At 46.3% G+C, this 17,270-nt stretch overlaps 1 protein-coding gene across 4 annotated transcripts in view; it reads right to left on the reverse strand.

Annotated features, from left to right (window-relative positions):
• Positions 1 to 17,270, reverse strand: part of LOC147430769 (NAD-dependent protein deacylase SRT2-like) — a 123,315-nt gene that overhangs the window by 13,436 nt on the left and 92,609 nt on the right. For all 4 annotated transcript variants that reach the window (XM_086493332.1, XM_086493331.1, XM_086493329.1 and 1 more), the window contains exon 9: positions 16,310 to 16,437. In XM_086493332.1, coding sequence (XP_086349458.1) covers positions 16,310 to 16,437 — 128 coding nt within the window. The remainder of the gene's footprint in view (positions 1 to 16,309; positions 16,438 to 17,270) is intronic.

Below are 17,270 nucleotides of genomic sequence, written 5' to 3' on the forward strand. Positions count from 1 at the left end.
CTTTCTTCTGAGCCACTTTTGAATGTTCTTTTGATCACTGGAAGCACATGACTCGGAATTTACATCTAAATCATCAGATGCTACTGCTGAGTCTGCTTTGTAGCTCTCATCACTTGGGTCACTGGAGGTAAAGTCATCTATGCCATGGCTGCTGCTTGCAGATACTTCCTCTGCTTCGCTCTCTGATTCTGCAACCAGAGCTTTCCTCTTCTTCAACTCTACCTTTCTCTTGCTACTTCCTTCTTGCTGTTTCTCCTATTTCTTGCTACCTCCTGCCATGGTGAGGTCCGGGTGGATGAAAAAATAGTGAGCAGATTAGTAGACCAAGTGATGGAAAAGCACCACGGATCTGTCAGATGTAGACCAAGGCGGAGTATAGAAACTCTGGGACGAAAAACGCTAGTAGTGGTGATGGTAGGGAGATGCTCAGGTAGGGGGCGAGGATACTAGAAAAGCCAGTGGTAGGGACGATTTGGGATTGGGCTAGGCAGAGGGGCTGGACAGAAGGTGAGCTGGGGCGAATTAGGGTGGGGCTGGGCGAGAGGATTCGACTGAGGCTAGGCAGATTGTTTAGGGTCTAGGTGCATTGGGTAAGGGCGGATCAATGGGGTAGGGGCGAGTTTAGGGTATAGGGGCCTCTTTTGAAGATCTCCACAGGGAAGAGAGAGACTGATACAGAGAAGCAAAGATGCTGAGAGTGGAGATGAGACAGTTGGATAACTGTGGATTGGAAAGAGTAGAGATGTTTCCTAGTTAAAATAAATCAAAAGACACGCTGAATCCTGGGGCAAAATCAAGTGACTTGTTGAATGAAATGAGAGCAGATCCGAGATCCTTACTAGGAGTACAGTCGAGATGAGAAAAAGGGAATAAGAAGATCAGAGAGAGGATTGATTTTTTGCTTACAACTTAGATGGGATGGAGAAGACTCGATGACAGGGAAAATAGTAGAAAAACGGGAATCATGAAGAGGAACAATAATAAGGCTACTGATGAAGGGATAATACCACCATATTCAATGAAGTATACTATCACCAGGGCCAATGATGATGGCAAGTCAGCTCTAGTGATGGTAAATCTTGAGTCTGGATCCATTTACTAGCGGTAGGGAGGCACCTGCTAGAGTGACTAACTGGACTGCCCCCTGTGGTAAAATCTCTTCCACGAAGGGCCCTTGCCAAGCTGGAACCAGCTTCTTTGCTTTTTTTCAAATATTTTGCCTGATAGTAGCACCAGTGTGCCTTGCGTTATTTTCGGCTTTCTGAGGTGGCGATCATGCCACGCTTTGTGACGAAGTTGCTCCGCTTGCAGATCATGTGAAGCTAAACGGCGGCTTTCATCCAATAAGGTGAGACGGGATATAGAAGCAGATTCCATGCCCCAACTTGCACGCAGACTGCCCACCCTAGGGGATCCGGAGTTGAACTCAAATGGAGCTATGGCTTCCAAACCGAAAGCGAGTTGAAAAGGCGTGTGATTCGTTGTTGCTTTGAAAGATGTGCGGTATGCCCAAAGAGTGGCGTGCACAGCCTGAGCCCACGATGCTGGATGGAGATGACATGCTTTCCGCAGGAGGGCGATCAGAACCTTGTTGGTGCTCTCGGCCTGCCCATTGGCTCTAGGGTAATAAGAGCACGACTTGCGATGAAAAATCTTGTAATTGGCCAGCAAAGTTGAGATCATGTCATTGACAAAATGACTGCCCCTATCACTGGTGATCTCTAAGGGACATCCAAATCTGCATAAAATATTTTCATATAAAAATTTGGCTACTGTATTGCCAGTGCAATCTACTGTCGCCAGTACCTCTGCCCACTTTGTTGCATAGTCTGTAGCCACTAGCACATATTTGTGATTACCTGGTTGAGTCGGGGGGTATATTGGACCCACAAAGTCCAAGCCCCATCTCTCAAAAGGTAGCCACACCATCGAGACCTGCAGAGGACGGTTGGATTGCTTACTTGGCTTCGGCCCACAACGCTGGCACACATCACAAACCTTAGAATATGCTATTGCATCCTTAAAAACGTAGGGCCACCATAGACCACTCTGTAGAATCTTCTCGGCGGTGATGTGACCAGGGTAATGGCCACCAGTGGGACCATTGTGGGAATCCTCCAGAATATGCTCCACCTCATGAGGCGAGACACAACGCTTCAAAACACCATCTGGTCCTGATTTGTAGAGCTGGCCCCCAATCAGAGTGAAAGGCCTGGACTTCAACAACAATCTCCTCTTCGACAGTGGAGATGCCTTCTCTGGGTACAGCCCAATAGATAGAAAATGAAAGACCTCGCCGTACCATTCCGGTGTTGTATCTATTTTAAAAAGACTGCTACCTGGAAAGTAATCCGCAATCCCGGTAGCTTCTTCACCTGTGTGAATGCGAGAGAGGTGGTCAACCATTACATGATGCTTACCAGGACGGAGTACCACTTCAAAATCAAACTCTTGGAATAGGAGGGGCCATTGCCATACTCGACCTGCGACCTGTGGCTTATTGAGCAGATAGCGCAAGGCATGGTGATCAGTAATAATTGTGAAGTGGACTCCTAGCAAATAGTGACGAAATTTTTGTAGAGCATACACTATAGCCAAACCTTTCCTCTCTGTGGTGCTATAGTTGCGCTCTGCTTTGGTGAGCAGGCAACTTGCATAATGTACAGGGCGATCTAAGTTGAACTCTTTGCTAGGCTGAGTCAGCACAGCACCCACAGCCAGCAGACTGGCATCTGTATGCACATGAAAAGGTAGGGCCCAATCCGAGGCAACTAGAATAGGCGCTTCAGTGAGGCGTTTTTTGAGGTATGCAAATGCTTCAGCCTCGGGTGTTGACCACTGGAAGGGAACAGCAGCACTGGTGAGCCGGGTCAATGGTTGAGCCACCTGTGCATACATACGTATAAACCTGCGATGATAGCTGGTGTGGCCCACAAAGCTCTGAACACCTTTGGGATTTATGGGAGGAGGTAACTTCAAGATGGCCACTATCTTTTCTAGGTCAGGTGCTAAACCTTGAGCAGACACCACATGGCCCAACAGTGTGCCCTCGGTGACCAAAAAATGACACTTGTTCGGATTGAGCTTCAAACGTGCCTCTCTGCACCTGAGGAAGACTGCAGAGAGCTGAGCAAGATGCTCCTTTAGATTTTCTACTGGGGTCGAACATTGAGCACCCGAGAAGGTGGAAAAGTCGTCCATGAATATGCGAAGGTGATCAGTAAGCAGAGGACAAAAGATGAGATATACTATGCGATTGAAAGAAGGCGGTGCATTTTCAAGCCCAAAAGACATTCTAATGTAGATGAAAATACCCCAGGGAGTCACAAAAGCTGTTTTGACTTGGTCGTCAAGATGTATTCCTAACTGATTGTAGCCGTTGAACCCGTCCATAAAACTATACAGTACATGGCCAGCGATATCTTCGAGAACTCTCTCAATGAAAGGGGTCGGAAATCCATCCGGGATTGTGACCTTATTCAGAGCCCGGTAGTCGACGCAAACTCGAATTTTGTTGGACTGCTTCTTTGGGGCAATAACCATAGGGGACAACCATTCTGAGTGCTCTACTGGTACAATAATACCTGCTTCTTGCATTTTTTTCCAACTCCATTTTGACTGCTTCTACATACTTGGGATTCAGTTTGTAAGCCTGTCCTCTGACCGGCTTAGCCCCCTCAACCAGAGGAATTGTGTGGACTCCTAGCTCTGCTGGGATTCCTTCCAAATCGTGGTAAGACCAGGCAAACACATCCTTGAAAGAGCGCATGAAAGAGATTACCTCGTCGAGTAGAGCGGGGTGATCCCATAACAAAGCGGCTAACAAGATGGGCTGATGGTTGTCAGGGCCGCCTAGGTTGACCTCTCTGACTGGGTTAGGCGGTGCAGTGGGCGAGGCTGCGTCAGGGAGAGAAGACCGTGCCGCCTCTGTGAGCTTCTGGACATTATGAGCTGGCGTCTAATCAATGTTGAAATCAGCATACTCTTCCTGCAACCATCCTGATGGAAGCTCTGCGAATGGTAAATCCTCAGATACCTCAAAGTGCTCCGGCATGGGTGGAGAGTCAGATGGAATGGAGGCTAAGGAAGGAGCTGGGGTGTTGGCCAACTCTTGCAAGGGAGACTTTTTCCCTCTTCTATGGTGGGTTATAGGCTCACCCAGGCCGACGGTTTCCATCAAGGGACCCTCTGAAGGATGGTCACCAGAGACTGGTCCACTTGGTTCTGGTGCCCTTGGCTGACTAGGATTACTCGCTTCAGGTGTAGCTTCAGGTGTAGGATCAGGGGGAGAGGGTGAATCTGTTGGCAAAGGTTGAAGAGAGACTACATAGCATGGCATCGAAGAGGTAGGTTCTAACCACTGCAGTAAGTCTTCATCGGACCCATCAGGAGGGACCGACTGCTCCAAGTCAGGGTTGGACTCTACTGACAAAGAGCTATGCTCAACGACCGGATCCATACCTCCTTCGAGACGAATTTGTTGCATTGGAGAGCCAGGAGTATGTATCCACATGGCGTCGTTTCCCCAATCGTGAAGTTCTTTCGTATGTCGCAACCATGGCCTACCAATTAGCAAGGGATAACCTCCCTCTACCTGGGAAAGATTAACTACCACAAAATCCAAGTTAAAAGTGAAATCTTGTACCTTCAGAGGCACCTTGTCGACTATGCCCACTATTCTCTTATCGGCCAATGTAATAGTGAAAGGAGCAAGTCAGGTAGGCTGTAGACCTAAGGCCATCATAGTGAATTCGGGCATCAAATTGATTCCAGATCCACCATCAACGATGACGCCGGATAGCTGGTGCCCAAGAATAGATACAGTGAGACGAGGACTTTTATAATCGGTGAGGGGAGCAGTTGGATAGGAAATCAAATAAGACTCTAAGGGCTGTACAGGGAGGTGCCCGCCACTAGGCCCAACCCCCGGGTACAGAGACTAAATGACTGACAGGGTGTCACTTCTTAGTGTTGCGTCGAGCCTTAGCATATCGTATAGTGACACCTGCTGAAAAGTATTCTTCAAAATGGCTTCTGCTGTGGGCTTGGCGGCGCCTTCGAACTGGGCTCCCTTTGGGACCTTAATCTGTTCCAAGTCAGCCACTGCTTCCAAGAAGGCTCCATCAATGTCAGATAACAGGGAAGTTGGTTTGCTCTGAGCAATTTTAAAGGACTCGTCCTTTGGGACAGGTAGACCAGATTGAGGAAGTGGGGACTGGCGAGGTGGACCTGTGGGCAGACTGAGACCAAGAGCTGCTCTTTGTGCCCGAGTAAGGACACCAGTAGGCTCCTCCACTTGTAGTGGCTTAACCACATGAGTAGCAGGTGATGGTTGAGGCACGGTGTTCACAGTAATCAAGTTTATCTTCGGGAAGGTGAATTCTTGCTTGTTCTGAGTCGAGCCTGAAGACGTGGATGCCCTTTGCGTGGGACAATCCTTACTGTAGTGATCCTTCGAATCAGAGCAATGACGACAAGGAGGGGACCCCTCAGGTAAAGGACACTTGCTCTAATAATGCCCATATTCTCCGCATCTGTAGCAGAGTATGGGCCGATTGGAAGGACGAAACGGGGGACGAGGTGGTTGTTGCATGGAGTTGGAGGTTGAAGTGTAGAAGCTCTGAGGGGTTGAGGTGGCATTAGCATTATAAAAACTTTGAGTCGGGAAAGTACTTGACATACCTTGGACAGCAGGGGTATTGAGCAAAGGTGGCATGTAGTTGGGATGGCCGTGGTGGGAAACCATGTTGGATGCTAGTGCTAACCCCTGTTGGAGAGTAGGACCAAGACTTCGTTGTATTTTGTGCAATCCCTTTATATAGTAGCAATCCTTATCTTCATGACCCGATTTTTCGCAGAAGTGGCAATAAGAGCGAAGGGGACAGTCCTGTGGAGGGTGTCCTGGAGAGCGGCATGAACTACACCATACCATAGCCTTAGTCTCCTGCTGAGACCTGAGCTCTTCTAACTCTCTTTTAAGTTGATCATAAGCCTCTTGATGTGGAGGCTTCTCCTGTCTGAGAGAGAAGGATCTCTCTTCTTGAAGGGCCCGCTGTAACTTTAGGGCTTCCAATTCCCTTCGTAAAGAAGTCAAGGGGTCTGATGGACTGTCCACGAGTACAAGGGCAGTCTCTAACTGAGGAGAGTCAGTGAACTGCATTCTTGCTCCCTCTATTCTAGTAGCAGTAGCAACAAAGTCTTCCAGACTTGCTTCAGGACGGAGGCTTTCTCTGAGCTTTTGTTGAGAAGTCTTAGGCAGAGCCTTCTCTACCCACTTCTTCGCCATGAATTCCCCTGGTTGCTGAGGCAGCTTGGCGACCAGGGACTTTGTTCTGGTCATGAGCTCTGCAAATGTCTCCTTGCGCTGGAGCAACAGGTTGGCCAACTCATCTAGAATCTTCTCTTGATAATCCCCTGGTCAGAAAGCTTCACAGAACTGCTGTCTTAACATGGTCCAAGTAGTAAAGTGGTTTTCAGCAAACTGATTGTACCATTTATCTACAAGACCATCCAAGGTGGACGGGAAGAGCACCAGGTATGCGTCTTCTCTGTTGAGGCCACAACCTCTGCAAAGAGAGACAAACCTCCGAGCATGGTTGTCTGCATCCTCTGTGGAGAGACACTTAAAGGTAGGGAACTTGATGTTCACCTTTGCCAGAACACTTGTGAGCTCCTCCATGGCCTCTTGCTCCTGAGTCTGTTGCTCACTAGCTTGCTATAACAAAATGGGGGAGAGCCTTACCGGAGAAGGTGACCTTGAGGATGTAGAACCGGTCGAAGGAATGGAGGTAGCCGTATGAGTAGGTATGGGTGACGGGTTAATATGCTTCTACTGGGCACCAAGGGTTGACGCCGTCTGTGGTAGTACTTCAGAGGACTCAGTAGTGCACTTTGACGCTCCAATGACCTCCTTGTATGTGTCATGCAGTAACCGCCAACCCCACCAAGCTTTGGGCAAGACGACCTTCACTTGGCTGAACATTGGTCTAGACTCTACTAGACCAAGGCGAGTGACTAGACCACCTGGCCTGGACCAGGAGGAGGAAGGACTAGACCAGGGACGAGGACTAGGTGGACCAGGGTGAGGATTGGGTGGACCAGGACAAGAGAGGACCAGACCAGCAAGGCGAGAGACTAGACCAGCTAGATTAAGTTGTCAAGGGTGAAACTGGACCAGACCAACAAGCTGCACAAGCAAAGAGAAGAAAACCAGCTACTTAACAGAGTGAGACTTCAGTTGAGGGCCCACTGTGATCGCCAAAATGAGAGCACCTGTAGCGCGGATAATGTGTCGTGCTCTCTACAGTGTGGGTGCCCCTCAGTGCAATGTGCGTGGCAATCTCACTCAAACAAATGGAAACTCACTCAAACAGAATGAAACACAGAAACAATGGATAACAACAGAACAACAGAGACACAACAGTGGACCAGAACATGTGGACTCGACTATCTCAAAGAACCATGTACAGACTCTGGCGTGGCAGCACACTCAGCTCCAGCCCATGACTCACAGGTACAAATGGGGGTGTCGAGGCTCAGATGTGCAGGGTGAGTGCCGAGGTGCTCTGTGTAAGACTCGCTACCAAGACGATGACCAGACCATCCATAAAAGATAATGATGATGACCCAACGGCTACTACTCATAGATACAATCATAAAGAGCCACCAACGGCTCATAAATGTCAGCCAGCTAAGTGTGACCTGGCCACATGTCCACTAGGCCACCATCCGTATCCCTGCCACTTGTCACTGCCCAGAGTGTCCGTCCAGTGTGAGCAGACCAGACCAACTGTACTAACTTCAACTGTGTCCTGTAGCAGTGACACTGTAGCCTGCTACAAAATATGGCCAGCATTTTCTGTTTTCAGCCCAAGTAAATCTACCAGATCAGGCCAGCGTTTTCAGTTTTCAGCCCGCTTCCTCGCGACCGATCGGCTCGAATTTTGTGCTAGCGTGTTTCCCGTTGCGGTTTGGTACTTTGGAAGCCTATCGAGCCTCCCCTCGGCCATTCCCTCGCCGGCATCGAGTGCTCTATTGTTGTCCATCATCGGCATCGTCGAGATGTCACAAACGGGAGCGCATAACAATATAAAATACATTCAGATAAATAGGATTTATCACTTATTACTGAAGCCAGAGGATATAGAGAGATAGAGAGAGAGAGAGAGAGAGAGAGAGAGTGAGAAGATCGACACAGTACTGGGGACCAGAAGATGGGCTGGTGCCCCCCCTAATAGTATCTTTATTACTGAGGAGAAGTCTATACAAGCACTTGAACCCAACGTATTACCACGTTCGGTCTAGAATAAGACTTGATGGTTCCCGGAAGCCTGGGCTTCCGATTCCTATGGCAAAACCCTATTCCAACAAAATTCCGTTCCTTATTCCAAATCCTTGAGAACCAAGGTTCTCGCCTCTGAATCTCACCTTCCAGACTCAGGGCATGACATCCGTGCAACTCTCTTTTCCAGCTCTGTTTCCAGAGTCCTCTTCTTGCAGAACAACTCTGCTTTCCCGGACGTGAAGTCCTTTCCTTGGGAATCCCAAGAATCACAACTTGAGAGACTACCTCTCTCCAATCCGTGGATCTACTTCCCAAACTCGGGTACGAAACCCCTGGGCTGATCTGGCTCTAGTTCCTCAGAGCGCTTTTCTCTTGCAGAGGCTCATGCCTTCCTCTGCTCCTACTCCCTCACTAAGAGGAAGTACACTTGCAAACAAATACTTAAAGATCATAACATGAAAATCGTTACCTTCAAAGTCTCGACACTCGAAACACAACTCGGTTCTCGAAAAGCAATTCCCCCGAAGAGATCTCTAAATAGAAAATCCTCTCTCCCAATCCTACACACAAAAGAGGCGTGTTCTCGGGTTCCTTCTCGTAAATCAGCCCCGTCTACGACGTTTATGGGCTGAAAACAGAGAAAAACAGCAGCTTGTCGCGATGGAAACACGCTCCGTAGGCACTTCTTGGCGAGAGAACTCGCGCACTGGGTCTTGGGGACATCGGGTACACTTGGGACACTCATGGGCATCACCGGCAAACGTCTTCTTTGCGGGTGAACTCTGCAGCAACATCTCCTTCTTGCAAAAACTGATCCTCTCCTCTGAGTGACGGCATGTGATGCTTTTATAGCTGCTAGCCACGGGCACGAATAGCTGCTCACGTAGAGATTGCAACCGTTTTTTCTTTTTCTTTTTTTTTCTTTTTTTTTTGCGTTGTTCTACTAGAAAAAGAGAGAAAACGATGGCTGATCTGTTGCCTTATTTATTAGATGGCTGCCCACTTATTAAGTGGGCGGCCGGCGATTTTAAAGATAGTCTGAATCTGCCCAAAAACTCAATAAAACCTTATAAGTTAAAAACAATGCTTTCACAGCACTTCCCAAGCGTCCCTGGATGCAATCACATGCACAGTTGCAATGCATCTTCATTCAAGTGCTTGCTTTTCCTTGAGCACAATTCTAACACAGTTCGGAATTTCCTCTCGACTATGGATATTCCCTTTCCGATGCACCCGTCACCCACCTTGTGACGCATCAAGAATACCCATCACCTAGTCCTTTCCTACCGAACTTACGGTACAATCTCCTTCACGATGCTCTATGTCACCCATCCTATGACGCATCAGAGATGTCCGTTCCCGGATGGTCGGATACTTCTTTCCGATGCTCCCTGTCACCCATCCGATGTGACGCATCAGAAGTACTCGTTCCTGGTGGCCTTACAAATATTTTCGTTTACAGTGCTCCCGTCATTACTCTAAATGACGCACTAGGAATACTCTGTACTTGGATGTCTCTAGTGAGAAAAACCCTCTCACTTAAAATTCCAATAATTCATTTAGAATTATTTTTCCTTTGTGCTCCAAGCGAGAAAACCCTCTCACTTATAAATCCAATAATTCATTTACAATTATTTTTCTGTCAAATAAAGCCAATTTAGCAACACGAGATCTGCTCCTAACAGAGGGTTTAGACGCTCCTAACAATGGATAGGCCTCCTAGCAAAGGACTTTTTGAAGAAGAGACCAACTCTTAAGAAGATGGGCATCTTTCTCGGGGATGACCTTACCCTCTCACAGGTCGCCCATATGCAGGAAGTAATGCCAGAGATTAGAGCGGCAAGGGAAAAAGGTAAGATTGCTTTCTACCGAGATGGAAGAGTGGTGATATTGGAGCCACGCTCCACATGACAGTGTGAGGCCTATGGCACCACACTCAAAGTTGCTACCTGGAATTGTAATGGATCTATGTGTCTTGATGTGGGTGCTTTTGAGGAGAGTTTTACTAGGAGAGACATCATCTTCTACTCTGAGACACATCAGGCCCCTGGGCAGTCTATGCCTCACATTAGTGGATATAGATGGGAGACAGTTTGTAGACACGAGACACGATCAGAGCACAGAGGGCGGGGCTCAAGAGGAGTGGCAGTGTTATTCAGGGAGGAGTTGCAGCCATTGATACATATAGCTCGTAGGGATGAACAAGCTAGGTACATGTGGGTGAGATTGAGAGCAGAGACTGGCAGATATCTTTACATTGCCATTTGCTACTTCCCCCCGAGTACGTTAGTATATGCACCACCCAAAGGACAGTCCCCCTTCTCTATTTTGGATGATGACATTTGGGAATTCTCTAGAGATGGTGACATTATCATTCTAGGGGACTTCAATGCTAGGACTGCCCATCATCAGACGGTATTTTATGATACTTCAGAGGAGATGCTGAGAGAGCTGGGTGTTGCAGAGACGGGCCTATCCAAAATATCACAGGATGGAGGACATGCTGAGTATGGACGGCACTTGATAGACATGGGGACTGCACATGGATTGGCATGGCCTACAGAGATTTCCCGCTACGAGAGGCTTCACATGCTTTCCACACAGACATGGAGCCAGCACGGTAGATTATGTCATGGCACAGCTGAGCCTCATCTCTAGTATCCAGAATCTCATAGTTGGGCCCAGACTTGTGGGGGTGGCAGTGGATCATGCTATTGTGTCGCTGGCCATCTCTTTCCAGTTCAGTGTAGCACACATTCCACGAGTAGCAGCCCCTACTCGCTACACCTTCAAACGGAAGACCTTCAAACGGGAGACGAATTCTGTATACATACACGGGATTTATAGACGCCTATCCACTGAGGAGCCAGGACGACCTCTGGAGGAGCTTACTGACACAGACATTACATGATGCAGCAGCAGAGACATACCCACACACACAGCCTGAGCAGAGACGTCGTTCTGGGAGCATGCCTCAGAACAGCTGGTATGATGAGGAATGCCGTCAGACTAGAGCTAGACTTCAGAGGGAAGTGCTTTTGGGGGACATCACACACAGACAGTCATAGATTGACTTCCGACGCCTAGTGTGGCGGAAGAAGAGGGCATTTTTGGCTTGACTAGAGCAGGATCTATACCAGCTATTCTTGAGTCAAGACTCGCGTGAGGCATGGAGGCTCTTTCATGAGCAGTCCCATAGTACTTTTATTTTATCATTTTATCATTTTGTCATTTCATTTTGTTACTCTGACTTTGTATCAGATTCACCACATTGTAACGCTCTGGTCTCATAGGTCATTTTGGCCTTTTGAAGATGTTAATATAACATTTCATTTCATTTCTCTCTCTCTCTCTCTCTCTCTCTCTCTCTCTCTCTCTCTCTCTCTCTCTCTCTCTCTCTCTCAAGCTGGAAAGTGCCCAAAAATGTGCCAAGTGGCACTCATGCATGATTTTCCCGCTTTGTATCCGCCGGTCTAAAAATATCTCAACCGACTGCTCAGTTGACTTAGCGGTAGAATAATAAAATGTTCCTCTTGTCATTCAGGAGCTGATGACACGAACACATTTCAAGGTCCAAAAATAGTAACTCTAAATTTTAGGGATTATTTCCTTTGCGTTCCCTCGGGTCTTATGACCATTTTTCAACATTGTGGCACAGATACAGTGACTTTCAATCAGTGTCCACTCACAGGAGTGCACATTCAATTCCGGCCAGGCTGTCACAAGACGGGCACCACGTGCCAATAGAAAAGAACAAACTGAGCAGACTTTTAGCACTTCAATAACAACAGAACTCTGAGAGAGAGAGAGAGAGAGAGAGAGAGAGAGAGAGAGACGACACGCGACACGGAGTGGCGGAATTCCACCCTAGAGAGTATTGGCCCCAAACCTTGGCGCCCCTTTCGGTATTTCTTTATATTGCATCATCAAAGTACAAGCCGGTACTCCAGACTCTGCACCTTCTCCACGAAGCATGCCAGAGAATGAGCCCTAGCCTCATATTTAAAGGCCCTTGGCCTAAAAAGCAGTTTACATGAAAAGCTTTCAAACTCAAAAGCTTCTGGTCCAAAAAGCAGTTTACATGAAAAACTTTCAAACTCAAAAGCTTCTGTTCCAAAAAGCAGTTTACATGGAAAACTTTCAAACTCAAAAGCTTATGGTCCAAAAAGCAATGCCAAAAGCTGCCAGCGTAAATCACGGAAATCCGTACAGCCTGCCACGCCATCATGTCAACGCAATTTTCGGAAATCAGCCATGCTGTTGCAGTTTTAGGGTTAGGGTTTGCAGGTTTTAGGGTTAGGGTTTTCAGAATTAGGGTTGCAGAAGTTAGGGTTTCTAGAACTAGGGTTTCAGCAGTTAGGGTTTCCAGAATTAGGGTTTCAGAGATTAGGTTTTCAGCAGTTAGGGTTTCCAGAATTAGGGTTTCTGGCAGAAATTAGGGTTAGGGTTTTTAGCACTCGGGCAACCATGTCATCACTCTGTGATACTTCTTCTGTTGCTTGTTCTTCTTAGGGTTTAGGCCCCTCGGCCGGTAGCTCCGTTCTTCAGTAGGTCGACACGTCAGTAGTTTGTTACACAGGCACTCTATCTTGCACCTTTTCCAGCAGCCAAGCACACTGTCCTGGTCCACTGCCATTCTATTTTTCAGTGCCAGTTCTAAGGCTTAGGTCCAATGACCGTCTTCTCTGGCCATGCAATGGTCCAAGCTTAATCCAAGAAAATTGGGGGAAAGCAACAACAACAAAAGAAGAAGAAGAAGGGGGGGGGAATATATATATATATATATATATATATATATATATATATATATATAAAGCAACTGCAAGAATATCACCACCTGGTGACATACCCCCCTCTTGAAAGAAGCAAGCTACCTCGATTGCAAGCCACACATGCTAATGGATGACACCGGACGATAACAAGATTCCCAAGGTTATTTGTGTCATCGCATGTTTCTCTTGCTAATGGATGACACTGGGCGATGATAGGAATTCCCCACTACCATTTGTGCCATCGCAAGTTCAAGCCTCACATAAATGTAGTCTCAAAGACAGTTACATGGGTTCTGAATTTGAAAAGCATTGGTTACAAGCACTAAATGCACAAGGTCCGTGCAATTATCTCATTCGTGATGGTTAGCTTTTCTCTAGGAACCGTTCGTGTGTGTTGTCTTCTCTCAAAGCACCCATTTTGCATGATGCACATGATGCTTTGACGGGTGGTCATAGGGGTATTAATGCTACATTAAAAAAGGTTGAACAATTTTTCTATTGGCCTCAGATGCGTAAGGATGTGTATGATTATGTTACTAAGCAATCGAATTTCCGGAATTGGCAGATGTGCGCAGTTGCACCCAGTTTTGACCCCCGTTCAAGTTTATTAAAATAAATCATTTATGATTTATTTTGTTGGGAAACCTAGTGGACAGCTGTCCTACCCAAGCCTAATAAAGTTTATAAACCTCATACCTCACCTATAAAGGGAACAATCTGCTAGCGTTTCCAACACAAGTTGCAAGTTGCAAATTCAGGGAGCGCTAGAGCAGCAGATCAGCCAGCGTTTCCTGCCATCAGCCCTTGGCGTTTTGGAGAGCAGCAGAACAGCCAACGTTTTCTGTTTGCAGCCCTAGCGCCAGCAAAAGGTTGAAGATTTGACCAGCGTTTTCTGTTTTCAGCCCAAGCGCCAGCAAATCTACCAGATCAGGCTAACGTTTTCAGTTTTCAGCCCGCTTCCTCACGATGGATAAGCTCGGATTCTGTGCTAGCGTGTTTCCCGTTGCGGTCCGGTACTTCGGCAGCCCATCAAGCCTCCCCTTGGCCATTCCCTCGCCGGCATCGAGTGCTCCATTGCTGTCCATCATCCCCCTTCATTCCTCTCTCATCGAGAGTGCAAATCAGCCCCTTGGTGGCCATCTGCAATCCCACATCGAGAAGGATCCAAGGTGCGTCAAATCAGCCCCGGAGATGCCTCTTCTTGAGGAGTTACCGCGGTGATTTGTCGTCATCGAGTCAGTAGAGTCTGCATTGAGGTATTGCATTGTGTATACATTCCATTTACGCAATCTAAAGCAAACACCACATCGGTAACAGTGTGGGGGGCCCTTGAGAGGATTGGTTGGAACCCCATCGGGTGTCGCTCTCTTCTTATCTCCCTTTCTCTCTCCCTCTACACATCTCTATTGCATTCTCTCAGCCCCTCTCCTGAGGGGAAAGTAAAAGGAACATTCATTGAAGCATAAAGCATTCACTAGCACAAGGAAAGAAGTTAAAGGGTTTGTGGAAATGTAGAACTAGATCTTCATCATTTCAATTCCACTGCACCTGATAGATCTTCTATGCATAATCGCATTAAATGCATTTCATACAATGTGTGTGGGTTATGTAACCTTGATAAATGGCGACCACCCTCACACTATGTAGCTATTTTGCGGGTTATTGGATTGCGTACGCTGGTTTGCATGGTTATTCAGGATTATTAATGATGGTTCGTCATGAGCTTCAGCCAATTCTTGTGAGGAACGACCCAAGCAGCAACTGGATGATTGTGCAATGCTTGGCATCTATGCGTACACAGCCTCTGGGAAAAGGGCTTCCTTATGGCGAGACATCTCTTCTTATCCATGGCTCTCCAATGCTTCTTTTGTGGTGGGCCACACATGATCCCTCATAGTGGTCTTATACTCGTCATTGTATGGGATGCCTATATAATGATCCTCATTGGGGCGTCTCAGTGTACGTGACCACATAGCTATCTCAGCTAAGATGCAAGATAGCACTCCATGCAAATAGTTTTTATTGGATAAAAAGAAATTTGTCATCTTCCTCCGTATTGGACATTTATGCACTAGTGTGTCTTGCTCCACAATCTCTCGTGAAATCGACAAATCTTAGTTGAATACAAACTAACGCATATCTAGTCTACATTAACAAAACTTCATAAGATACCTCAAAAGTGAAACCCATCGAGTGCTTATATATCTTCAAATTTACCTCAACACACACTTCACAAGTCGACGCACTAGAAATTCCTTCCACGAGCTAGTTTATGTAGGATGTGTTTTGGTACCCAAAAAAAGCTTTAGAGAAGGGAGCTAAAGAGATAATGTCAACTTTTGAACTCCATTGGGCTAAGTTCTTAGTGCGTGTCTTGCTCGCTAGTGGTTAGCCTCTCGTTGTATTTGGACATTTGCTCTTACTTTGAAAGTGCTATCTTTGGTCATGCCTAGGTTTGATCATCACCACCTAGGTCTCGACACTATAAAATTCAATATCTCTATTGGGTTGACAAGTCCACACATTCACTAAACATAGGTATATTTACTGACCGTTATTGTTCTTGTATTTTTAAGTTTTGTAACACCACTCATCAAAACTAGAAAAAATGAGCACTCAATTTTGGAGTCCCTCAAGGAAGATGAGATCTATTGACCTTGATTCCGCAAATAAGTTTTTCTACATCTTGGAACATGTTTTCAAAGTAATAAAATCTCTCCTCTTTTTTGTCACCTTGCTCAAAACTTACAATTCACACAACAGCCTTGATGCCAATCATAGAATAATCATCTTCTTCATGACAAGCTCGAAAAAAGTTCCACAGGCTTTGAATTTTGGGACTAGGCTAAGGCACTTACTCTTTTAGTCATGCGAAAGCCTCTACCTATTTTATGAGTGTCCATAACTACACAAACAAAATCTCCATATGTTTTCGGTTCATCACGCCAAAGCATGTGCCTACTATATGAGTGTCCATAGCTACACCAACAAGATCTCCAAATGTTTGTGATTCTAGAACCAAACCTTCGGAATATAATGATTCACCCTTCCCTTGCTACAAGTAGTAGATTTGCACTAAATTGCTGTTAATTTGATGCTAGTTTGTTGAAGCCATGGAGAACCTTGTTATACAAAGGGCCATCAGAAATAGGTACATAGTAAATTATGACCTATATTTAGAAGGAATTAAGCACATTATGTCATACACGACAACAAAGTAAGCTTTGCTCATTATACACTGGGGAAAACTTACTTGGCAAGACGAAAGGCAGATAAAACCATCAACGAAGATCCCAAAACAAGGACCGCATCTGCTTTGCTTATCATGGCTAACGAATTTTCAGATCTCAGTTTTGGAAGATTATCACCGAAAAGGACTACCTGCATGAGTCAGCAACAGGAAAAAAAAAAAATAGTGAGGAAACAAGTATGCATAATGTTGCTTGCATAACGAGTTACAATCCCACTTGTGTGCTTGCGCTGTGGTCGGAGGCATGTGACTTGCAGAAGTTTTTGGATAGCAATAGGCAAAAAAGATAATTTCATACCAACAACTAACACAAGTGACATAGGCTGTGTGAGTTGTTGGGAGTACATTTCTAAGCAGCTGAGCAATGAGGATTGGTGGCTATTGGCATGAGAAAGAAATCAAGGAATAGAAGATGAAGAGGAGAAATAAAGGATAGGCCAAAAACTACAAAAGGGCAATGTACACTCCAAAAAACAGACGCGTCATTGCACCATGGAAATAAACGCCCAACCAGTCAAAGTCCAATGTCACAGTTGAAGATGGCTCCACTTCGTACCACTGTATAGTTTACGTTAGCCAAACATATCTAGACTATACAGACCTGTAGTATTTAGCACATTGGCCATCACCTAAGGGCCTCTCTCAAAGCTGGTGCCATTGATATGTGGCCATTGGGTTGGGACTCTTCACACACACACACACACACACTTTTTTTTTGTAAATCTGTTTTGATTAATTTAAAAGTGGAAAACCTCAAAATGAGGAAAACCCTTTGGACAGAGCAGATACAAAGGGAGGAACACAGGTGTGTTCCGGGAAGGTAAAGCTCTAAAAGCAACCATAGAAGAGCTGTAAAGCGAAATCTCGAACGAAGGAAAAGGATCCACCTCTTGCTGCTGGAACATGCGGAAATTGTGTTGGTGCCACAAAGACCATAGTGACCAAAATCTGACCCATGTGAAGA

Source organism: Adiantum capillus-veneris, chromosome 21 (assembly GCF_014529385.1).
Source record: "Adiantum capillus-veneris isolate H3 chromosome 21, ASM1452938v2, whole genome shotgun sequence".
NCBI classification, from domain to species: Eukaryota; Viridiplantae; Streptophyta; class Polypodiopsida; order Polypodiales; family Pteridaceae; genus Adiantum; species Adiantum capillus-veneris.